The sequence below is a fragment of the Mustela nigripes genome, chromosome 16 (assembly GCF_022355385.1).
Source record: "Mustela nigripes isolate SB6536 chromosome 16, MUSNIG.SB6536, whole genome shotgun sequence".
NCBI classification, from domain to species: Eukaryota; Metazoa; Chordata; class Mammalia; order Carnivora; family Mustelidae; genus Mustela; species Mustela nigripes.
Window position 1 is genome coordinate 10601917 of NC_081572.1, and position 26019 is coordinate 10627935.

Consider the following 26019-nt stretch of genomic DNA (forward strand, 5'->3'; position numbering starts at 1 on the left):
TTGAGATTTTATGTTTCAATGGAAATTTTTAAAAGTAATGAAACCTAGTATTTCACAATTAAGCTGTTTTCAGATTTGTTCCATTATGTAGATTTAAACAATAAATATTAACTTTATAATTTTATTCAGGCTACATTGTATATTGTCCTTTGTTAATTTCATAGATCTTTGGGTATTACAAGGTAATTATGAACCAAAAGAAATTTCTATGAACCAAAGAAATTCACTACTGTACCTTGCTAGATGAATCAAAACCAAATTTAAAAAATAACAGGAAGAAGAAAGAGAAAAGAAATAAAAAGAAAAATAGAAAAAACAGTGTTTTTCAAATTTGAGAAAGATAAAAGCAAGGAAGAACCAAATACTTAGGATATAAAAGTGGGCTAATGGTCTGCTTTCTCAAGGGCAAATTTTGAACTGGTTAACGAAACAATTCATTCTTTAAAAAGTGATTTAAGAAGTTTAAAGTAGAGTGAGAGAACCACTTCACATTACAGATAGTTTGAAATGTGTGCTGATGTGAAATATAGCATTTGGTTTTTAATCTCCCTTAACTGATGTAACAAGTATTTGATAAATTATAAATAGGAAAGAATCAAAAATGAAAAGAAATCTATAAATTCCTTGAGTGAAGTGCTTTATTTTTAGAAGTTGGTTTGTTAAGAAAAATGAATGAATGACACTTAAAATGGAGAGGAGTATATACTTCTGTGGTTTCTTTAAAGTGATTTTATAATTACTGTCAGCTCTCTTAGGTTTATTGTTTTAGTAGAAAGGTACTTTATTATAATTCCTATTAAATATGACAGCTTTGATAAAAATACTATGTATGGCAACACACATCCTTATGCTTTAAATACTTAAGTAGAAAATGGTGTTTTTCAGAATCAGTGGTATTCAGAAGACTTACAGAAAGAAAGGTGAAAATGTGGAGGCTTTGAGAAGTAAGTAGCTTTTCTTTATTCAGTCCATAATTGTAAAGTACAAATCGGAAAATAATTTGCATAGTTTTTTTTAGTTTGTGGGAAATTTAAACTTCTTTACCACAATTTTCTCTTTCTTTTAGGGCTACTTTCATTTATTTATGATTAATTTTCATAATAAAATTAACAGCATCAAAGTGGTAAAAGGAAAAAGTACTATCTGTTAAAGATGAAAAATATTCACCTATTGGGATGCCTGAGTGGCTCAGTTTGTTAAGCATCTGCCTTCAACTCAGGTTGTAATCCTAGTGTCCTAGGATCCAGTCCCACATCAGGCTCCCTGCTCGGCAGGCAGCCTACTTTCACTCTCCCTCTTCCAATCCCTTTGCTTGTGCTCGCTCGCTCTCTCATGACTAAAATCTTAAAAATATATATATAATAAAAACCACACAGAAAAAAGAAAGAACAGTGTTCAACTATCTGAGCAAGTATATGTCCTTTTTTGTTTTATTTTTTTCCCCTTTTGACCTAGTACAGGGTTTCTCAGTCTCAGTACAGTACTACTTAAATTTTGAGTCTGAAAATTACTTGCTGTGGAAACTGTCCTGAGATTTGTAGAATGTTTAACAATGTGTCAGGATTCTTCAGAAGGAATAGAACTTATATACACGTGAGATTTGTAGAATGTTTAACAATGTGTCAGGATTCTTCAGAAGGAATAGAACTTCTATACACGTAGACACAGGAACACATACCTACAGAGAGCAGGTGACCTGGAGGGATAGGAGAAGGATGGAATGAAGAAGTTATTTTTACGAAATTGGTTCACATGATTGTGGGACCTTGCAGGTCTGAAATCTGTAGGCCAGAATGGCAGCTTGGAAACTGAGGCAAGAGCTGAAGCTGCAGTCTTGAGTCTGAAATTCTTAGGATAGGCTGTCAAGCTGGAGACTTAGGAAATCTATGCTGCACTCTTGAGGAAGAATTCTGTCTTTTTAGGGAAAACCTGTTTTTGCTCTGTAGGCCTTCAGCTGAGAAGATATGGCTCACCAGTATTATGGAGGCATCCAAATTGGAAAGGAAGCAAGGAAACTATTTGTAGTTGATATGAGTGTCCATTTAAAAAATCTGAGTAGATTTACAAAAAAGTCAGTGGAACTAAAATGTGAATTTAGCAAGGGTGACAGGATATAAGATAAATATGGAAAAATCAATTATATTTCTATATACTATTACAAAATTAAAAATAGAATATATTGTAGTATCAGAAAATGTATCTGTAGTTAAATCTGACAAAGATGTAACAGATTGGTACCCTAAAAAATAAAAAACATCGCTGAAATAAATTTAATATGTAAACAATGTTCATGGGTGAGAAGACTCAATGTTAGATATCAGCTTTACTCAAATTTAAGTACAGTCAGACACAATTAAAAATCCTATTAGACTCTTTCTTGTATATTTTGACGAACTGACTCTAAACTTTACATGAAAATGCAAATAAGCTTGACTACTCAAAACCTCTTTGAAAAAGAACAAAGTTGGAAAACTCGTCTTACCTTATTTCAAGACTTCATATAAATGTTCCAGTTATCCAGACAGTGTAATTTTGGTATAAAATGACAGAAAAATAGATCAGTGAAACAGAATAGAGAGCACAGAAACAGGCCCATATAGCTGATTTTCAGCAGAGGTACAAAGAGAACTTCCTAGAGAAAAGATGGACTTTTAAACAAATTGCTGTTGAAATAGTTAGGTAAAGTGAGCATTGGTCTGTGCTGGCCACCATATACAAAAACTAACAAAAAATGGGTCATACACCTAACTGTAAAACCTGAAACAATAAAACTCAAAAGGAGCAAACATTGGAGAAATGCTTTAGAACCTTGAGTTCGATGAAAATTTCCCAGATATGGCATCAGAAGTATAAACCGTAAAATAACTAATTGATAAACTGGTCTATAAAAAGTAAAGAGAGTTCTGTTCTTTGTAAGACCCTGGTAAGGGAATGAAAAGACAAAATACAGACCTGGGAGAAATAGAAATCATGTATCTGATCAAAGACTTCAATCCAGAATATATAAAGGTTTCTCAAAACTTGGTAATAAGGAAACAACCCAATTAATGGGTAGAATATTTGAATAACTCTTTGCCAAAGAAGATATAAGAATAGAAAATAAGCACATGAAAAGATGTCCAACATGGGGCGCCTGGGTGGCTCAGTGGGTTAAAGCCTCTGCCTTCGGCTCAGGTCCTGAGATAGAGCCCCACATTGGGCTTTCTGCTCAGCGGGGAGCCTGCTCCCCCCCCCGCCCCCCACCGCCTGCCTCTCTGCCTACTTTTGATCTTCTCTCAAAGAAATAAATTAAAAAAAAAAGATGTCCAACATTATTACTTGTTAGGGAAATGCAAATGAAAACTGTTAAGATACCACTACATAATTAGTACAATGATTAAAATTACTATTTTCTATATGTTATGCTGTGCTTACTACAAGTGTAGCTACCCTCTGTCCCCAACACTGTAGAGTGATTAAAATTGAATCATACCAAGTGTTGGTGCAGATGTGCAGCTAGAACTCATGCACTGCTGGAGGGAATGTGAGGTGACACAACTATTTTGGAAAATAGTTTGATAGCTTTTGAAAAAGTTAAATATACCCTATAATGTGATCTAGCCATTTTACTTTTAGGTATTTGGCCAGGAACATAACTTTATATAAAGACTTATGAATATTTACCATACCTTATTTATTAGACAAAAACTGAGAGCAACCTAAATGCCTATCAGTAGGTGAATACACAAACCAACAGTGGTATACCCATACAAGGGAATGCTATTCAGCAAAAAAAGGAATGAAATCTTAATACATGCTATAACATGGATGAAACTCAAAATAATAATGTTAAGTGAAAGAAGCCAGAAACAAAATAGAAATAGTGTATAATTAAATTTGTATAAAATTCTAGAAGAGGCAGAACTAGTCTTTAGTGAAAAAAAAGCAGATCAGTGATTATCTGGAGGTGGGAGGAGGTGGGTAGAACAGGCAAGAGGTGGAGACATTTAAAGTAGCACTTTTTGTGGAGATAGGTATGTTCGTTATCTTGATAGTGGTAATGGTTTTATGGTTATATACACATGTCAAATTTAGAAGATTTAGAAGATTGTTTGATATAGGTACAGTTTATTACTTGTCAACCATATCTCAGTAGTGTTATTTTTAAAAATTAAATCAAGTGACTCTGAGTTGTAAGATTGAGCCCCGCTTTGGGCTCTGCTCTGCATGTGGAGCCTGCTTTAGATTGTCTCCCTCTGCCCACCACCCTCTCCTAAAAAAAAAAAAAAAAAAAAATGAAATCAATTGATTATAAATGTATGGTTTAACTTCTGAAACTCTTTTGTTCCCCGGTCTATTTATCTATGCTTGGTTCTGTTTTAACTATTGTAGCTTTATTTATAGTTAGTCTTGATAACTTTAAATATTATATTTTGGGCACTTTGCATTCTCATGTAAAGAATTACATGGAAATACATTGGAATCAGTTTACAAGTTTTTAGCATGTGTCTGTTTTGGTGAGTTATTTTCAAGGGATTTGTTCATTTCATTTAAATTGCCAAATTGATTGTTACAGGTTGTTCATAATAATCTCATCTTTTTAATGTGTGTAGAGTCTGTAATGATGTTCCCTCTTCATTTAGTAATTTGTGATTATTTCATTTGCTTTGCAGTGGGTTTGTCAATTTTATTAATCTTTTAAGGAATCAACTTTTGACGTTGAAGTTTTTCTTTTTTTTTCTTTTTTTTTAAGATTTTAGTTATTATTTATTTGAGAGAGTGAAAGAGAGCGAGCGAGAGAGAGAACATGAATGGTGGCTAAAGGGGGAGAGGGAGAGAATCCACACAGACTCTGCACTAAGCACAGAGCCCATCACGGGGCTTGATCTCACAACTCTGAGCCAAAACCAGGAGTCAGACAAGTAAATGACTGAGCTACCGAGGTGCACTTGATTTTGTTAGTTTTCTGTATCATATATTTGTTTTGTAGTTTACTGAGCTGTGTCATTGTCTTTGTTATTTCTCTATTACTACTTTCTTTGGGTTTAATTTATTCTACTTCTCCTAGCTTCTCGTTATTGAATCAGTTACCTATTTCTGCTCTAATCCTAATGCTCAGTGGCTGAAGTCAACCATTATTTTACTATGGCTAAATAATCTCCAGTTCTTCATTCAGTTCATGGATTATCTGGGATTGGATGGTGATCTGGGCACATAATTGGCTAATAGGCTGGTTGGTCCAGTGGACTGTAGATGACATAATTTGCCTTTTTTTTATGGTCTCTCATCCTTCAGTAGACTAGTTGAACTGGCAGCAATTGAGTATTTTTTTATTGTGCGATTTCTCATTTTCCCTATGTTGTCTTCTTAGTTATACATGCGTTTTTTAGAAATTACTCTTGATATTATGACATATGTTCTTATAAATTAGTGCTTTACTTATTTATAGTATTTGTAGAATAGTAAAGCAAGAATAGGAAGTCCAGTCCTTACTTTTATCCTTACTTATCCCGATTATCCCTATTCCAACTTATATGCTGTTGTTATCATGTATTTTAATTCTACATACATTTTAAACCAGAGATAATGTTATTAGCATTGTTTTTTAAAAGACCGTTCCATTTATATTTATAAATACCTGTATATTTACCACATCATTTATCTTTGTTACTTCCTGCATTTCTGATCTTCTATCTAGGATAATTTTCTGTGTGTATGAAAAAGATGTTTTTGCTTCTTCCTTTAATGCAGGTCTACCAATGATATATTTTCACAGTTTTTGTTTGCAAATATCTTTCTTTCACCTTTAGTTTTGAAGGCTGTTTCTCTGAATGCATAATTTTAGTTTGACGGTTATTCTTTTTCAGCAGTTTAAAATGTAATCTCTTGTCTTCTTATTTCCTCTGTTGGGCTGCAGAGACAGCTGTTAGTTTTATTATTTCTTTGTTGTTGGTATATATGTTTACCCTGGCTGTTTTTAAAGATCTTTTTTTTTTTTTTAGTTTTCAAGAGTTTTACTACCACTTGCCTTGGTGGTGTTTATTTGTTTTACATTTATTCCACTTGGGGTATATAAATGCTTCTTGTCTCTCTGACTTGATGTCTTTCTTCTGTTTAAAAATATTCTCAGCCATTTCTTTAATTCAGTATTGCTTCTGTCCTGTTCTCTCTTTTCTCCCCCTTTAGGTTTATTATTACAGGTTTATGACTTTTCATTTTATCCCAGTTGCCTTTTATTCTCTTTTCTGAATTTTTTCTTGTTTTGTCTCTCTCCGTGTGTTAATCTAGGTATTTTCTTGTGACATTTCTTGTCATTTACTAATTTTCTGTAGTTCCGCCTAACCTGATTAAATACGTATGGAAATATTTTTCACTTACCCTTTCCAGTTTTTGTCTTGTCACTTGGTTCTTTTATGTAGTTTTTAGTTCTTCGCCAACATTCTCTTGAGAGCATGATAGCATGGTTGTTTTAGAATCTTATGGTGTCAATATTTAAGTCTCCTCTGGGTCTGTTTCTGTCACTGCCTTTTCTGTTGGGTTTTGATCTTGCTATTTCCTATCTTGTTGTTTTTGACTGAGTGCTGTGTATTGCATATGAGAATTCTAGAGATTGCTTGATGCTCTGGATGATGTGATCTTCTTCCAGAGAGGGTTTATTTTTGCTTTCAGCCTGAAGCTCTAGGGATAACTCAGAATCCCAAAGCATCATCATCAAAGCAGGGTCTACAAAAAACAAAACAAAACAAAAACAAAAGCAAACAAACAAAAAAAGCAGGATCTACAGTGATTTAAAGCTGGGATTTCAGATCCTTTTCTTTTATCCTTTAATCTTTGACACATCCATCGAGTGATATTTCTTCATTTTATTTATTTAATTTCTTTGAGGAGAGAGTGAGAAGTGGGTGAGGGGCAGAGGGAGAGAGAGAAAATCTCAAGCAGGCTCCCCACTGAGTATAGAGCGGGATGTGGGGCTCTGTCTTACAACCCTGAGATCATGACCTGTGCCAAAATCAAGAGTGAGATGCCCAACCAACGGAACCACCTGGGTTCCCCATGTTTCTTTTATTTAAATTGAATTTCTCAAGCACTTACTCAGCCATTCCCATTCTATTGGCTAGTTTCTAGGTTTTTGCAATGTTTAACCTTGTTAATACCCTTGGGAACAAATTTTTGTTTGTCCCTTATTTAATTATCTTAGTCTCAAGAGTGGGTTCATAGAAACCTTCCCCAATGTTTTGTGTATTCAAGTATTATGCTGTTAAATGTGCTAATAACTTTAAATCTATCACTAAACTTACTGATTACTTCAAGATTATTCAAGTATTTTGTATTAGTTTGTATAGCTCAATAGAAATAAAAATCACATTTGAGTCTTTTTATTTTCTGAATTAGATTTGTCATTTGACATATACGAGGGTCAGATTACTGCATTACTTGGCCACAGTGGAACAGGAAAGAGTACATTGATGAATATTCTTTGTGGACTATGCCCGCCTTCTGATGGTGAGAGTTTTCCAACTTAAAAAATCTCTTGCTTCGGTTTATTAGTGTTATTAACCAAGGTACCACAAAATAATTATTTATCCTTGACTTATATAAATATATGTCATTTATTATTTATCCTTGATTTATCTAAACATATGCTGATTTTTTTCAATGAATTGAGATCAACCTTAGTGTCTGTAAATGTGTTTTATTATTTTTCTATTTTACTTATTTTTCAGTAGAAAATAACAATGATTTAAATGTTTAATAAAATAAAAGGATCTTATTTTGTTACCTATTTTATCAGATATTTGTGTGTATTTTTCATTTTCAAAGAAGGATAAGTCACTGATTAATTGGAGATTAAATGAGACCTATAGATATTTTACATTGTAGGTATAGATTTCTAAATATGCAACAACAGTTCAAAAGGAAAGAATGAAAAATATCAACACCATCTCCTAAAATAGAATTATAAGAGCAATACTGTAACATATAATTGTTGTATGTGATTGCCCCGTAGGTGAGAATTTAATATGGTAACTCTATTTCCACAGTAACCTAATAGAGTGGCAGTACAGTAAATACTGGACTTTAAGAAAGGCTGAATTTCCGTGTATGGAAACTGCATTTCTTAAAATGTGGTTTAACTTCTGAAATTAGTTTTGTTTTATTGCTTATCCCTAATTGTGTCACTTTTTAGTGATGGTAGTAAGAGCTTACATTTAATAGGAATTTATGATTTTGTTATAATTCTTCATATATTGTCATATTGGTTTAATTGTTCTTAAATTTAAGTAGGATATATTGGTATTTAGGTTATAGAAGAGAAAAGCTGGAATTCTGACTGATTTTCTCAGCACCACACACCTGTTAGGGGAAACTTATTCATTTCTTTCCTCTTTCCACTATTGAATAATGCCTGGAAATGAAGGCAAATTGCTACTGGAATATAAGTGTAAATAATGTACCAGTACACAATTATGTTTAGTGTCAAGCTCTGATTCCTTGTTCTTTTCACTATGTGATTATCACCTGAAAATGAAGGAAAATGAAGTTGGAAATAAGGTGGAAGCAGATCACCAATCATATGGAAATGAGGGTTTGTTGTAGCTCATACCTTATATATTTACTACTTACAAGTAACTAAATTATTAGTGCATATTAGGGCATATATACTTTTTAATACTTAATATAGTTAGTGTAAATTTAAATATGTATCTTGCTTTTAGGATTTGCATCTATATATGGACACAGAGTCTCAGAAATAGATGAGATGTTCGAAGCAAGAAAAATGATTGGCATTTGTCCACAGTTAGATATACATTTTGATGTTTTGACAGTAGAAGAAAACTTATCCATTTTGGCTTCAATCAAAGGAATACCAGCCAATAATATAATCCAAGAGGTATGTCATTCATATAGAAATATTTCTTTGTTCCTTATGAATTACTAATTTTTTGTAATAACTGTTGTAAAAAAATGCATGGAACTCTAAATAAAAACCTGTTCTGAGCCAATAAACACATTTATTATGAAGAATTGGATGGAGTTTGGAGTAAATATTTTAGCACCTATAAAATCGTCCTTATTTCATCTGGAGGATTCTAGCTTCTCAATCTAGGTTTTTCTTTTCTTCCAAACTTTCCTTGCCTTTCACATCTGCCTCCTTTCCTCTCACCGCCTACCCCCCGCCGTATGGAGCTTTTCAACTGACCCTTCACCACTACCGAGGAAGTCATAGAAGTAAAACAGACCTATCAATCAGGAATCTTTTTATCTATTATTTCAAAATTAGATATGAGTAAATGGCAAAATTAAAGTCTGTACTAAAAGAGCATTCTTAAATTGATATTAAAATCAGGACACTTAAAAATTGGTATTGATAGTTATGCAAATAATATAATTTAAAAAATAACATTGTTCTCACTTTATAGGTGCAGAAGGTTTTACTGGATTTAGACATGCAGGCTATCAAAGATAATCAAGCTAAAAAGTTAAGTGGTGGTCAAAAAAGAAAACTGTCTTTAGGAATTGCTGTTCTTGGGAATCCAAAGGTAAATAATTATTAATGTATTATACACAAATATAATGTATATTTACATACAATAATACATTATGTAAAGTTTCAATATACATAAAATGCTATACATTATTATGGATGTGATTTATAGTAATAAGGTTTGAAACGTGAGTTATAAAGATAAAACATATTTATGATAGTGGTTACTTCTAGAAAGGGTACTGGAAGGTTGGATTTTAGTTATATTTGCAATGTTTTATTTCTTTAAAAAGAGATCTGCGAAAATATGGCCTAAAAAATGGCATTTGTTGCATTTCACTGGTGTGGAGGCTTTAACGGTATTGTTCTAATTCTCTTTAGTTTTCTATATGTTTGTAATAGCTCAGAATAAAATTTAAAAAGACAAAACCAAAGGAATAGTTCAGTTTCTCACTGTTCTGCTGATTTTATTTTGTATGTGTCTGTTCTGTGCTCTTTGTCCTGTATAAACAGAACCATCTGTTACAGTGCTTTGCATTGGGCTGGAAAGCTGCAGCCTGAGCCCTCTTGATGCCTGCTATCCTGCTACATGTCTCCTTGCTGCTATAGCTTGGGTTGACTCTGGGTTCTGGCTTTATGTTTTTTTATTTTGCTTTGTTTTGCTTTTGAAGATTTTATTTATTTATTTTTGACAGAGAGAGAGACAGCAAAAGACGGAATACAAGCAGGGAGGTGGGAGAGAGAGAAGCAGGCTCTCCACTGAGCCCAATGCAGGGGGGCTCCATCCCAGGACCCTGGGATCATGACCTGAGCTGAAGGCAGACACTTAATGACTGAGCCACCCAGGTGCCCCTGGCTTTATGTTAATTTATCTTTCTCTCAACCCCCACCAGTGTTTTATTTTTTAGTTTATGTATTTGATTGTTATTGCATTTATGTCTTACATGTTACTGATATTAGTCTTTTAAAATTGAAACAAGGAAAATATTCGCTTGCCAAACAGTTTAAAAATTTTATGTTAGCTCATATAAGAACAAAAAGTCCGGACTTAGTATACTTCTTGTTAGAAATAATAATTTAGAAATGGGAAAGTTTCTCAGTGTCCATAAATCTTATGTATTTTAGTTTTTTTGAGGATTCTCTGCTGTTCCCTGCTCTTTTTCATGTAGATATTGTTGCTAGATGAACCAACAGCTGGAATGGACCCCTGTTCTCGTCATATTGTTTGGAATCTTCTGAAATATGGAAAATCTAATCGGGTAACAGTGTTTAGTACTCATTTCATGGATGAAGCTGATATTCTTGCTGGTGAGATTTTAACTTTATTTTTGAAAGATAAGGTCTTGGGCCCAAATAGGAGACGGACATAGACATACTAAATCCTGAGGAATAAAGAAACTGATTTTCACAGCTGCATGTTTTAAGCTTTTTAAAAATTACATATTTTTGTGTTTGGGAGTCCTACAGACCATCTCAGATTCAGTAATTTGCTAGGAGAAGTAGTAGGACTCAGCATACAGTTAAACTTACAGGTTCTTACCACAAGACTGAAAGGATAAAGCAAAATCAGCAAAATGAAAAGGCTTATGGGACGTGGAAGAAACCAGACACGAGCTTCCAAAAATCTGCTCCCAATGGAGTCAAACAGAATATGCTTAATTTCTCTAGCAAGGAGTTGTTAACAACATATGTGAAATGTTATCTACCAGGAAAGCTCATTAGGAGACTCTGTGCCCAAGGTTTTTACTGGGTGCTGGTCATAGAGGCACCTCCTGACTACCATGTATGAAAACTCCACCTTCCAGAAGGAAGCAAAATGTTCAGTACCATCTGCATTGTAGATTCATTTTTTCAGTAGTATCTTTGTTTTTTTTTTTTTTTTAATGTATTTTGAAAACCCAACAAACTGACTTTTTTGGGGGGTTGCTTTTTGTTGTATTTACATTTGATTATAAAGGAAATTGTGAACATGCTAGTAAGAGTGAGCCTTTTAGGAAGAGTCTGAGATATTTGGAACAGTATTAAGAAGGTAGACTCCAGAGTTGGACCTGTGTGGGTACAATGTCTGGGTTTATCACTTAATAGCTATGTGAAATATGGCCAAATGATGTTTTCTTAGTGCCTCAGTGTTCTCATTTAAAAACCAGGAAGTGATAATCTGGTTTCTTTCTAATAAAGTTGTGAGTATTTAATGATATTTAATGATGATACTGGTGTCTTACATGGTAGTTCACAAAATACAAATGCCAACTGACTTAAAAACTTTGAAATGCAGATGCTGTTACTAACCTAAACATTGAAATGTAAATTTCTGTTTTCAGATAGGAAAGCTGTCATATCACAAGGAATGTTGAAATGTGTTGGTTCTTCAATTTTTCTCAAAAGTAAATGGGGGATTGGCTACCGCCTAAGGTATCATTCATTCTTGATTGACTTCATTCTTTATAGTATTCTTGATCTACTGATACTATATTTCAGATTTGCTATAATGTACTGTGGCCAATTTTTATGGCACTAACTTTACTTCCAGCATTTAGAATTTACTTTTGGTTGTTCATTAATTATTTAAAAAACAATGACTTTTGGTTTTCTCTAGCATGTGCATAGACCGATACTGTGCCACTGAATCTCTTTCTTCCCTGGTTAAACAACATATACCTGGAGCTACCTTATTACAACAGAATGACCAACAACTTGTGTATAGTTTACCTTTTAAGGACATGGACAAATTTGCAGGTATTACTTTCAGTTTCCTGATTGTTGAACCAGGCTCTTGCATTAAGAATAGGTTTTCTTGATTTACTTTGTTGTATATTTTTGTGTAATATTTACATGTTCCTGGGTGGCTTTACTTTACTCTTACATTTCTACTTTACTTTACTTTTGAAAATCAGAAACTACAAGCTAATGTGTTCCCCACCCCCCCATTTTTTACAAACCCTATGCAGGAAACTAATATGTTCAGTAAAGGTATTTGCTTTGTTGTCAAGAAAGATTGCTCCATTTGCTCAGAAGCCTCCTGGGAATATGTATACACACACACACACACACACACACACACACAGTTGTTTGTATGTGTTATCAAGTTCTTTTCTAGTTTCATGATTCCATAATGAAGAACGTAATAATATGGTAAACCCTTGAATTATTTTAATTCTGGCATTATTTTTCTGCATTGTAATGAGGAACTCATACTCAGTCTACTTATCTGTTCAGGGAATCTCTCAATAACCGAAAGGATATTATTGATGTAGATATATTGCGTGGAATTCCCATAACACTTATCTCATTTAGATAGAGATTTTCTATTTAATTTAATTGATTTTTTTTCCCCTAGGGAAAAAAAGAATCCTTCATTAACTAGAGTGAACTACATAAGCCAACTTTAATGTACCCTGCCTATCATTCTGTCTGTAAAAATACTTCTTAGGTTTAGTTTATAATATGATAAATATCTATTAGATATATCTCTATAAGCAAACATTCCTTGGGGTCCTTAGCAATTTTTAGGAATGCTAATGGCGTTCTGAGACCAAAATGTTTGAGAACTAGTGTGGTAGCAGAGTAAATTTAGTGCTATCCCATTTTAAAAAGAGTATTTTAGAGAAATTCATGATGATATGCTTAACAACACAACATTCTATCATTTTTTTTCTTTTAGGTTTATTTTCTGCTCTAGACACTCATTCAAATTTGGGTGTAATTTCTTACGGTGTTTCAATGACGACTTTGGAAGATGTGTTCTTAAAGCTGGAAGTTGAAGCAGAAATTGACCAAGCAGGTAAAAATAAAACTAACAAAAAATTTTGGGCAATTAACCAGAGAGATGGTAAGCGAGATGAATAATTACATAAACAGGTGAAATACGTTTTTAGAGGAAGAAACAGTAGATGGAAACAGTAGATAGAAATATGATCACTTATTAGCTGATTGCTGTGAAGAATAAGATAAGAACAAAAAAGATGGTTTTGGTAACAGGGAAGACGCTAAGGGCTTTGGTAGTGTGGAAGTCAGTGGTGACCTTGACAGTAGCCATTTCAGTGGTGTGGTAAAGGTTAGAGTTAGTTCTGTGAGGTTTAAGGTGAGAATGCAAATTGAGGATACTTTTCTTACTATTGAAAGTTAGCAAGATGGTGGTGGTGGTAGTGGGGCAGGAGGGTGAAGGAAACAAGAGGTTTCTCTCGAACATGGAGAAAGGACAAAAGTCAGGCTTATAATAAGGTTGTGATATAAGACTGTAGTCAGAGAAAGTTCACCTAAAAGTTTTAGATCTTACATAATTGGAGAGAGAACAAGATGTCAGATTTGAACATGTGTTCAGTTTGATGAGATTGAGTAGATAAAGGTGAGGAAATGGGAGAAATAGAGGAAGTTGGGGTTAGAATGTAGGGCACATTATCAGTGAGTATGTTTATAGTCCTTCAGGTGAAGAAAGAGAATTAGATGGAGAAGATGCTTGTATCTGTGATGCTAAATACTTGAGGTATTGAATGAGTAGTCTGTAGAGTTGGATAGTGGGATAAAGATGAGAAGGCTATGTGCAGTGTAGGTATTACTGGCTATATTTTGTATATCTTTAAGTCCAGCATGCAGAATAAATATACTAATAATATTGGCTTGCTTTCAGTTGGCTGATTTTAAATGTTTTATTTTTCAAAGGTTAAAAATATCAAGTTCTATAGAAGGTAGATTGGTGCTCACTGAATACCATAATTGTGATATACAATATTTTAGCCCTAATATTTAGTTTGATTTAGTCCATTGTATCAGGGGAAGAGAGGGTTTAGTTTGGTTCATCTTACGAAGTAAGTCATTCATCTAAACAGTTGAGTTGCTAAGGTCCCAGAATAACCAGGCTGTGGTTCATTATAATTTTATGCATTATTCCATTCTCTCTTAAAGTTTTTAGTGTTTACTCATTTTTTAAAATTTAACATAAGTCAGAGAAATCCTTCTTTGTGGCTCTCCTCATACTGAAACCAATTTTCATCTCTTCATTATTTTTCAGTTTTTAAAAATCGAATCACCTATAAAAATAACCTATCCTTTTTCCTATTCTCATTGATTAATTTTATCTGTGTTTGGTCTCATGGAATAAATCATATAGTATGGGGGCGCCTGGATGGCTTAGTCGGTTACACATCTGCCTTCAGGTCAGGTTATGATCCCAGGGTTCTGGGATGGAACCCTGCTTGGGCTCCAAGCTCAGCAGGGAGCCTGCTTCTCCCTCTCCTCCTCCTCCACACTCTTGCTCTCTCTCAACCTCTCTCTGTCAAATAAATAAAATCTTTTATAAAATCATATACTATGTCTTTTATGTCTCGTTTCCTTTACCTTTATATGTTTGTAGGGTTTAAACTTACTGTGGTTGTATAGTAGTTTATTCAGTTTCATTGTTTTAAACTATTCTCTTACAGGATTATTTCACTACTTATGTGCTCACCTGTTGGTAGGCATTTAGATTCTTCCTAGTTAATGGCTATTCTTTTTTTTTTTTTTAAGATTTTATTTATTTATTTGACAGACAGAGACCACAAGTAGGGAGAGAGGCAGGCAGAGAGAGAGAGAGAGAGAGAGAGAGAGAAAGCAGGCTCCTTGCTGAGCAGGGAGCCCAATGTGGGGCTCGATCCCAAGACCCTGGGATCATGACCTGAGCCGAAGGCAGAGGCTTTAACCCACTGAGCCACCCAGGCGCCCAAGTTTAATGGCTATTCTTGACAGGTCACTAGCTAAGAATTTTCTTGTATATGTGTTTCGGTGGATCTATGTATGTATCTTCCTTGCATTTATACTTAGTGGAGAATTTTCTCGGTATGCATGTGTTCATTTTTAATAATATTGCCAAAGTATATGAGAGTTTTGTTTGTCCTACCTAACTACTAGATGTGTGCTTCTTCAAAATTTATATGCCTCAGAAAGATTTTCATTCATTCTTTTAAGGAATATCCCATACTTTTCTGTCTTTATTTTGTTTTGACAAATAGATTATAGTGTATTTACTCAGCAGCCACCAGAGGAAGAAATGGATTCAAAATCTTTTGATGAAATGGAGCAGAGCTTACTTATTCTTTCTGAAACCAAGGCTTCTCTTATGAGCACCATGAGCCTTTGGAAACAACAGGTGTATACAATAGCAAAGTTTCATTTGCTGACCTTGAAAAGGGAAAGTAAATCAGTAAGATCAGTGTAAGTATGATCACTTTCCTGCCTGATGAGTTGTTTTTTAAGGCTACAAATTCAATTTGTCATCTTAATTTTTTTAAATGTAGATGTATGTAAATTTGTGTAGTTTTGTAAGATTAAGACTATAACTTCACAATGTCAGAGAAAATAATTACGCATTTAACGATTTCTTTTAATACCACTAGAGCTTTCACTCTTTTTTTAGACTAGCATTTTTTCTCATCTAAATGAGGAACTGTCATTATATTCTTTAATTGTGTAATTTTTGAATTATTGTCACAAATTTTTGAATTATTGTCGCAAAATTTTATTTTGCAATTATATTTTACGCAATTGTTTTGTATGTATTACTATTATGTATAACTGCTTTTGTAAGCAGTAGGAAGAGTAAGTTTTATCTCTGTATTGGTTAAAGAAATGGAAATATAAAGAAGGCTTTATAGCTTGTAGAACTGGGATTAAAATGATATCTTTTCAACTTTGCTTTACCTCTTTCAGGTTCCCATGGGTGCTAGACTTTCATTTATTGAGACATAACATTAATTATTTTCATATAACACACTCCGATTTTGTTTGATCCAAAACAGCAGTAGAAAAAAATTTAATAAGTGAAAATATTGTTATGTGCTTGAGATATGCTGAATTCATTTGCTTTTTTGCCCTAGGTTAGTCAGTATCAAAGAAATGTCAGTCAACTGTCTTATATATTCCAGTCTCAGCATTACTAAAAGAAAAATATTTACTTAAATCAGCATGTTTCAGTTTATTAAACATTACTCTCCTAAAATATTCCCTGAAAAACAATAAAAATCTTAGTTCAGTCTGTGATAACAAAATAACATAGACTCGGTTGCTTGAACAACGAAATTTATTTTATCATGGTTTTAGAGAGTGGAAATCAGATTAGGGTACAAAATTGGTCCTGAGGGCACTCTTTCTGGCTTGCAGAGATGGGCCATTATCTTGCTGTGTGCTCATATGACTTTCTTTGTGGATGCATAGGAGATGAGAACAAGCTCTCTGATGTCTCTTAGAAGGGCACTATTCCTATCTTAAGGGCCCAATGCCCATGACCTCATCTAATCCTGATTGCCTCCCAAAGGCCTTATTCCTAATACTATCACAATGGGGATTAGGGCTTCAGAGTATGAATTTGGGGGGGAGGATGACACAAATATTCAATTCCTAACAAAAAAAGTATTCCAAATTTGCATTTGACCATCTGTGCATTTAGGAAATGCTGTATCTTATATTTCCTGTCTGAAAGACTTGTTTATTAGCATATGAAAACACATGAGAGGTTCTGTGGTAAAGAAATTGCTTCAATTTTGTTAAATCCAGAGTTTCCAAATTCTGTTTAATCATGAATTTTTTAACGTAAAACACCTATTAACTGATAGAATTTAATGCAGTATGCTTTTGGAAATGCTGACTCAGGTATACTTACAGCAATTTATAAGAATGATTTTTTAAAAATTAGAGGGTTTCTGAAAATTATAAAATGCTAAACTGATAATCTAAGCTCTCTCTACACACTTGCTGTTATACCTATTATATAAAATGTAGCAAATATTTTGTAGGACAAGACAGAAGGATATCTGCCTTCCAGATAGAAGGGCACTTTGAATAGGTAATAGAATTATGTACTTGACAAATAGCAAATAATGATCCTTATAACTGACCGTAGTATGTCTTGCTTTGCCTCTCTCTAGAGGAACAATGGAAATTAATATGGTATGGATGACATTTCAAAGATAGCAGTCATTCACAGTTTCACTATATTTAAAAACAAAAGAAAGGCTCCCTGTATTTTTGTTTCCTTCTCTATATTTTATATATTTTTGTATTATATCTTTTCTAAAGCATAGGAGAGTAAATAGTTAAGTATAGGGCAGGAAATAAAAGTTCCCTCAGGACAGTGGATGTGTAAATGTGGCATAATGTCTGGTTCTTAAAAAGCTATAAGCACAAGTTTATATACCCACAAAAGTTTCAGGATGACTTGATCTTAGTTTCATAAGTTTTAATTTTGTCATTGAGTACTGGCTTTCTGTCCAGTTGTGTCATGACATTGTTTTGGAGAATAGAAATTCTATTCCGGAACACTATTTTTTTCAGGTTTTTCTTTTCTCTCTCTCTCTCTCTTTTAACATGTGTTCTTTTAACTGTTATTTGAAGGAGGATTTTAAAAAATAGATTTACATATTAATGTACCCTGTGCTGTTTTATTTTTTTCCTTTCAGGTTGCTTCTGCTTTTAATTTTTTTTGCAATTCAGATTTTTATGTTTTTGGTGCACCGCTCTTTTAAAAATGCTGTGGTTCCCATCAAACTTGTTCCAGACTTATATTTCCTAAAACCTGGAGATAAACCTCATAAATACAGAACAAGTCTGCTTCTTCAAAATTCTACTGGTGAGAGTGTGTGAAGGTCTGTGAATGTGTGTTGGTTGGAGCATGGGGTCTGGGATATAGGTTAGAGGTTGGGATTTTAGAAATAGATCCAAGGTAAAGGCATGGTTTGTGTGTATAGATTTAAGTTTTAAAAAACTATTTACTGATGCTGAGTAATATATTACAGAAATGAAATTTTGGTTAAGTGTAGATTATAGTTTTTAAAACTAACATTGTACTGTTTATGATATTAAGATTTCATTTTTTAATGGTAGCAACATATTCTGAGTAGTGTGTTTCATATTAACGTTTATTACAAGCAAAATAAACTTCAGAAGTTGAAACACCTTTAGAAAGAGTTATAGTATATAATATTTATGCAGTTATATATCTCAATAGAAATGTTTAAATAATTTTTCAAGGACTGTAAAAAATAAGAATTAAAAACTCATTAGATATTAATATAATCAAATATATTAAATTGGTAATGAATATTTTTGATTTTGCTGTTTCTTATTTTAATTACATAATTGTCAAATATGAAAAAAATTAAGAACCATGGTCTTGAGCAAGGCTCAGAACAAGTAAAAAAAAAAAAAAAAACTGACATCGGTTTCTGCTTTTCAAAAATAATAAAACCTATAACAGAATTTTGAACAGTTGTTCCTGCAAAATCTCTCATCTGCATAGATATAGTCCTAAGGTTCTTGAAGAGTAAATCACAGTTATCTAACTCTGGCAGATTTACAGAAGAACAGAGGCAACTTTATTTGCTTGTCGTGCTGAAATAGGTTAGAAAATTGCATTTAATATAATCATTTATATAACTCACAAAATCTTCAGAGTTTAGTATTTTCCAACACTAACACATGTTCTAGTATCTTTCCTTTTTGATTCACTATTAACTGAAGAGTTTTGACCAGTGTTAGATAACAATCATAGATAGGGATTATTATAAATTACTCTTAAAATCATCACTTTTAAAATGTGACTCTTAGTTTATTATATATTCTTTTGGAGAAAATATATTTCATGATAGAAAACTACTCTTGAGTAGAAAATTGATGCTTTATAATGTATTTCTTTTGTTAGAATTTTTGTTTTGATTTTAATACACATTTCATGTTGTTAAAATACAGTGCTTTATAAAGCCTTATACTTTTATAGGGACATTTTTTGTGTGTTTGGGAAATTGTATATGTATCTAAAATCATTTTGGTTTGAGTTCACTCTCACTGATCTGCAGAAATACTAATATTTTCAAGGTTTTGTCCCTTTTGTTATTTTTTAGTATTTCTAGAATTGCTTACTTATGTACCCTATATCTTCCTAGGCCTTTTTGATCCTAAATAAAGCCATGTTTCCTCTGGAAATTACTGGTCTCTGTATGTCTATATTGGATTGTATCTGATCCTCCTAGGAAAGCTTTTTGTATCAAGGGTGATATAGTTCCTTCAGTTACAGTGTAGCTCTCTTCTGTGGCAAACTAGAGAAAAGAGGTCATTTGAGGTACTAGATAAGGAGTAAATATAGGATCTAAAAAAGCTCCAGCGAGAGCCCTAAAAGCACCATTCCCTCTGACACTCAGGCTTGCTATGGAGTCTGATCTACCTGCCATACTATTTTTAAGTACTGATAGTGGTTTCCTTTGCTTAGTTTTGATTTCTCTCAAAGTCACATTTGTTCTTTCTGGCTTTTGTTGGTATAGACTTAAACCTAAGACAGGATCCATCATCTTTCCGTTAGCTCCAGGCAATTTAAGGAATGTAGATGGAGACCTGATTATGTGGTTTAATATTTTAAGGCAGTTGAGGCAATTGACATTGATAAAATTTGTCTGTTCTAAGCACACAGAAACCCTCTAAGGAGTGATGTTACCTGACTTCACATCCTGCCTCTTTCTACCTTTCCGAGCCTAGCAGGTTCTCTTATTCCATAAAATTGTTCGATTTTTATTCTCACAATTTAGCCAAATTTCAAGTGAGTATTATAGGCAAACTTTCAGTGTAACAGTAGTAGCAGCAGCAGGAGCTAACATTTGTACAGTTACTGTTCCAGGTTCTGTTTTTAAAGCCAGTTTCTGTTTTTAAAGCCTGTATATATTGACTTGGATTTGAATCCAGGCTGACTGCCTCCACTGCCAGTGTTTTTAATGATGTCTTGTCTAACAAAGATAATCTTTTTTTAAAAAAGTTCTTCCCAATGTTATTAAAAGTCTGGGTCTGTTTCTTTTTTAAACTGATTCTTTATTATTTGCTTATTTTCTCATACCAGACTCTGATATCAGTGATCTTACCAGCTTTTTCACAAGCCAGAACATAATGGTGACAATGTTTAATGACAGTGACTATGTGTCTGCTGCTCCCCATAGTGCAGCTTTAAATGTGATGTATTCTGAAAAGGTAAGAGTGATATATGTGAATGAATACCTATTGGAAAGTTATAGAACATTAAGGTATTTTCTCTAAAGTTAATCGTTTGCTGAATTGACTTCATTTGTTGGAAGTTAGAATTTGCTTTTGGACATTACTAGCGTTTATAATGTATTTTATGATTTGGTGGATGACCAATATAAAGAACTATAAGAAATTTAATCTTTGTGTTCTATTTTTGCTTAAAATACCAAAATATATGTAGACTCCACACCAGGTTATGTTTATCCATCTGTCTTTATCTATTGAATATTATTTCTATAATTTGTTCAATCAATTTTTAGTTAGTGAAGAGTGCCTTAGTCTGGGAGAAAAGCTTAGTACATAGTAACAATGTATTTATTGTGGTATGTAATAACACTCTCTCTTTTTCTTTTTAAATCATAGGACTATGTTTTTACAGCTGTTTTCAACAGTACTATGGTTTGTTCTTTACCTGTATTGATGAATATTATCAGTAATTATTATCTTTATCATTTAAATGTGACTGAAAGCATCCAGGTCTGGAATACCCCATTCTTTCAAGTAAGCAAACTTTAAAAAGTGTGTATATAAAAAAAAAAGTGTGTATGTACACATGTGTGTAATAAAAGCTAAGACCCAATACAAAGGAAATCTGTAGATGTTCTTAGTCTTACTAAAACTTGAGTTGAGGATGCTTTACATCTGGGATTAGGAGTGCCCAGTATTAGTTTGCTTCAGGATCAAGGAAGTTTTCTCTTGGTACTGATATTTTTATAAAGCATAAGTATTTTTTGTATTAATCATACAAGAAAAATTAAGATAATTTAAAAATATTATTTATCTAAGATCTCTTACTGGGGTATTGAAAGAAACTTGAGAAGTTGCTCTCATGCAGTCATTTTTCCTCTAGATAGGACTATTGGATTATAAATGTGAAAATAAGTCTTCAGAAAAATAATCAACATTTTTCTCTCATCCTTATGTTTTATTTTTCACATATGAAAAATAAATGGACAAATATTTTTCTGTAATAGCATTTTTTACTTTCTATTGCTGTACTTTTTTAACAGTTTTTTTGAGATCTACTTCATATGCTATTAACTCGTTTCAATCCAATGGTTTTATTATGTTCATAGAGTTCTGCATCCATCATTACATCAGTTCTAGATTTCATTATCTCTCTCACCTTCCAGAAGACCCTTGTACCTGTTGAGGGCAGCAGTAATACAATGCATTTGGTTCTGGGTAGTTTGTATTTGGGGCACCAGCTGTTTAGTTTTCTGGAAGTTTCCTTCTGTACTTGAGTCTTTGGGGCAGCTAGGGACCATTGAGGTCTGTGGGAGTTATAGCCCCCGCTGCCAGGGAGAAGAAACTCCTGTTCCAATAGGAGGCTGAGCTTGTTCCAAAGTACAGCTTTTTCAAAAGGGAATAGGGCCCCGAGATCCAAATGGCTCACAGTCCCAGCAACCGACAAATGCATCAGTCTGACATGGTCTTGTTCATTGCATAGGACTACTGGTGAACATGTTACCCGCTTTTTCATGTACATTGTTATTTTTAATTAAATGGTAAAGCTTAATTTAAATGTCCTATTATTCTATGTTGTAGTTAAGAAAAGGAAATATGTTGATCTGCTCAGGATTGTGTAGCTACTTATTAAGTGGCAGAGCTGGTCCTGTAACTCACTGCCTCTTAATTCTGCCACCTGTTTTTTCATACAGACTGTATGCCTAGAATAGATATCCTAATGTGTTTCTTCAGAGGTTTTGATAGTCTTTTATTGAGAAAGTACTAAGATGATATAAAGTTATTCTCAGTTTCATTTCTTACTCTGTGATTGTTTTTCAGGAAATTACAGATATAGTTTTTAAAATTGAGCTGTATTTTCAAGCAGCTCTTCTGGGAATCATTGTTACTGCAATGCCGCCTTACTTTGCCATGGAAAATGCAGAGAATCATAAGGTAATAATTGAGTTAAAATTACAGGTAAAGTTTATACAAAACAATTACCTGCTTTGCATGAGTGCAAGACATAATTTAGGAGTAAGTAAATGGAGAATAAACATATTTAATATAGTAATAACAATAACTAACTATCATTTATTACTTGAGTCCCTGTCACATGCTTCAAAAGTTACATCCTTTAATCTTTACAACACTGTGATGTAAGTTTTATGTTACCGACTTTATTTATAGGTCAGGAAGTGGGGATGGGAGTGGTCATATCATGTGCCGGTGTTGTCTCATCTTGTTTAAGTAGTGGATCCTTATGTTCTTAATAGGTACACTAACCTTTCTCTCTCCCTTAACCCTTAATGGAATGTGTTGAATGTACAAGATACTTAATTTTTGCGAAATGAAAAAGCAGGTAGATCATGATTGTGACCACCAGAGCCCAGGACAAATTGCTGTGTGTATAGAGTTGTTCTGTATCCTTCACTTTCTTTTCTGCTCCTTTCTCTTCTTCCTCAGGCACATGATGCTCTTGCAAGGTCTCTTGACTGTTCAAAGCCTTCCACTCTCTTACCCTGCGGATGTTGTCCCTCTCTTGCTCCTCTAATCAAAATTCTCATTCTCCGTATGTCTTCTTAGTTCAGTGTAAGCAGATAGTCTAAATTAATTTACCCATGTGACAAATAATGAAGTCTCAGAGCAGACAATTATATATTTTAACAATTTTCTCTAGTGGAAAGTGATACATGAGTCTCAGGATGTATTTTAAAAATATATTCATTTTTTTCTGTTATAAATATATATATTCATTGTTCTAATTTAGAAAATGTAGGAAAGGGGCGCCTGGGTGGCTTAGTCAGTTAAGCATCTGCCTTCAGCTCAGGTTATGATCTCAGGGTCCTGGAATCAAGCCCCGGGTAGCACTCCCTGCTCAGCAGGGAGTCTGCTTCTCTCTCTGCCTCTACCCCTCCCCACCCTGACTCGTGCGCTTGCTCTCTATCAAATAATTTTCAAAAAAAAGGTAGGAAAGCATAAGAGAATTAAGAAATATCCGTAACACCCACAACTCACAGTAAAACTTTCTAGACAATTGCATTTTTCTCTTTTGTTTCAACTTAAATGTTTTTAATTCAAATTTTTATTTAGAGATAATTGTAGATTCATATTAGGTGTTAAGAAACAATACAGTGAAATCCTCTGTATCCTACTCACTTCGCCTCAATAATAGCTCATAAAATTGTGGTATAATAGTAAAATCCCAGGATATTGACATTGGTACAGTCAGGATAGAGCAGCTTCACCACAGAGATTCCTCCTATTGCCCTTTTCAAGCCCACACACCTACCCCCTCCCTGACCTCTGGTAACCACTAATCTATTCTCTATTTCTGTAATTTTGATATTTCAAGAGTATATATATGGAATCATAACGTATTTTTGGGAGGGGTTAGATTTTTTCACTTAGGATAGTTCCCTGGAGATTCATTTAGTTTGTTTAAATTGTATCAGTAGTCTATTGTTTTTTATTGCTGCATAGTAGTCCATGGTGTGGATCTGGATTGTTTCCAGTTTTTGACTATTGTGAATAAAGCTGCTGTGAACATTTGTGTAGAGGTTTTTGTGTGAATGTAAGTTTTCACTTCTCTGTGATAAATGCCCAAGAGTACAAATGCTGTGTCATATGGTGATTCCGTGTTTAGTTTTGTAAGAAGTTGTCAAACAGTTTTCCAGGGTGGATATTCTGTTTTACATTCCCACCAGCATTGTATGAGTGACAAAAGCATGGATGAGCCAGAGTAACTCTATGTTTTCATACTTATATTGTTATATTTTTGTTCTTGTAATTCATTGAACATAAAGTTGTACATTTTTATCACTTATCCTCTTCTTAACAAGTCTTTATATTCCATGCATCTGTTATCTCTATGGCTAGCTCCTTCATATAATATATTTAATTATTAGGAGTATGTTTTTAAAGAAGCCAAAAATGAACTGAGTAAAATTGTTAGGTATTGGGATTTATAAAATATTTTTTGAAATTTCAAATTATGAGAAGATGAGAGAGGAAAACTCAGATCATTTAAGTTTACTGTTTGTATACATGAAAATGCTAATTACTTATAGTAATAACAACTTATACTACAAAGAAGTATATAAAGGGCTAAAATGAATTATCAGTACAGAGTTTCACTCTTTAGCTGAAAACCTTATGTAAATCCTGAAGACACTTAGCAGTTTATTAGTTTTTCATGAAAGCTTAATTTTTAAAAATGAGAATTTTTTTTTGTTTAAACATATCTTTCATCTACTTCCACAGAGTTATAAAAGTGACATTGTTTTGGCTACTTATTGTTTGCACAGCTATAATCCCCATGACATCTTTTGCTTCATTTTAGTTTTGTGTTTCTTAACTCTGCTGTATTCTGATTCTGAAAACCTTTGTCAAAATTGTTACATCTCAAGACCGAGCCAAATTAAAGACTTTATGGAATTTATATTTAATTGTAGGAGGGTTTTTATTACCTAGAGACCTGGAATGTCTTGTTTTGTTGATGTAAAATTTAGAGTTCCACAATAATTTGCTAATTTTTTTGTGTAAAATTGTTTACAGTTATAATCAGTTTTCCCTCCTCGCTCTTTTTTGTTTTGTAGATCAAAGCTTATACCCAGCTTAAACTTTCAGGACTTTTGCCATCTGCGTATTGGATTGGACAAGCTATTGTTGATATCCCCTTATTTTTTCTTGTTCTTATTTTGATGCTAGGAAGTTTATTTGCGTTTCATTATGGATTATATTTTTATGCTATAAAGTTCCTTTCTGTGGTAAGTTAATATTACTTATGTTATTTATAAATGAAATGTCATTTAAAAAAACTAAGTATTTATAAACATGACAAGTGGTTTGTCAAGTAATTTGGATATTAATTTTTTTAATAGAAAGTAGAACCAGTATCTATTTTAATCATTGTATATGATACTTATAATGCAACTTATATTACTATAAGTGATTTTTTAAAAAACAGCAACTAGCCATCATTATAAAATAATTCTTTGAGACTGAGATGGTCTTTCTGCAGACTACAATACTTGTGTATAATCAGGAATAATTAAGCAGTCCTTCCTGTCCCTATGCCTGAAAATAATTTCAAAAGAAGCTCTTTTATTCCATAATTTAAAATATCGCTGAAAATACTAAGGAAGAGTATGGCTTACATTCATGTTCATCTGTATATGACCCTTCATGTGAATAACTTGTATTAGGAAAAAGGGAAAAATAGAACTAGGTGAGTTTGGGGTTTCTGAAAGCAATTTTATCATTTTGCCAGAGATAATACTGACTTTACATATGAATTTCTGGTTTATAAATTAATAATTTTTTCTTAAATATTTGCCAAATGTATTGAATGCTGTATATTGAAATAGTAGCTAATAGTTGGTTGAGAAGGGTAAAACAGGTAGTATACTTGTTTTTATAACATGGGTAGAGATAGCATTTTGGTTGGCATAAAAAAGAACTAGAAAAGTGTTCAGTGTAGATTATTTATTCAGGATTGTGTTGACAGGTATGAGTTTTACTGATTTAGGAAAAATGTGCATGGTAATATCTCAAGTAACTACAATTCAAGTGTT

The 26019-nt window shown here is 33.2% G+C and overlaps 1 protein-coding gene across 4 annotated transcripts in view; it reads left to right on the top strand.

Moving 5' to 3' along the window:
* ABCA5 (ATP binding cassette subfamily A member 5) overlaps positions 1-26019 on the top strand; it is a 69810-nt gene that overhangs the window by 26966 nt on the left and 16825 nt on the right. For all 4 annotated transcript variants that reach the window (XM_059380340.1, XM_059380339.1, XM_059380341.1 and 1 more), the window contains 14 exons: positions 886-944; positions 7372-7482; positions 8697-8872; positions 9402-9521; positions 10636-10774; positions 11788-11878; positions 12063-12202; positions 13128-13247; positions 15451-15652; positions 17893-18062; positions 20316-20443; positions 20861-20998; positions 22286-22399; positions 25042-25212. In XM_059380340.1, coding sequence (XP_059236323.1) covers positions 886-944; positions 7372-7482; positions 8697-8872; positions 9402-9521; positions 10636-10774; positions 11788-11878; positions 12063-12202; positions 13128-13247; positions 15451-15652; positions 17893-18062; positions 20316-20443; positions 20861-20998; positions 22286-22399; positions 25042-25212 — 1879 coding nt within the window. The remainder of the gene's footprint in view (positions 1-885; positions 945-7371; positions 7483-8696; positions 8873-9401; positions 9522-10635; positions 10775-11787; positions 11879-12062; positions 12203-13127; positions 13248-15450; positions 15653-17892; positions 18063-20315; positions 20444-20860; positions 20999-22285; positions 22400-25041; positions 25213-26019) is intronic.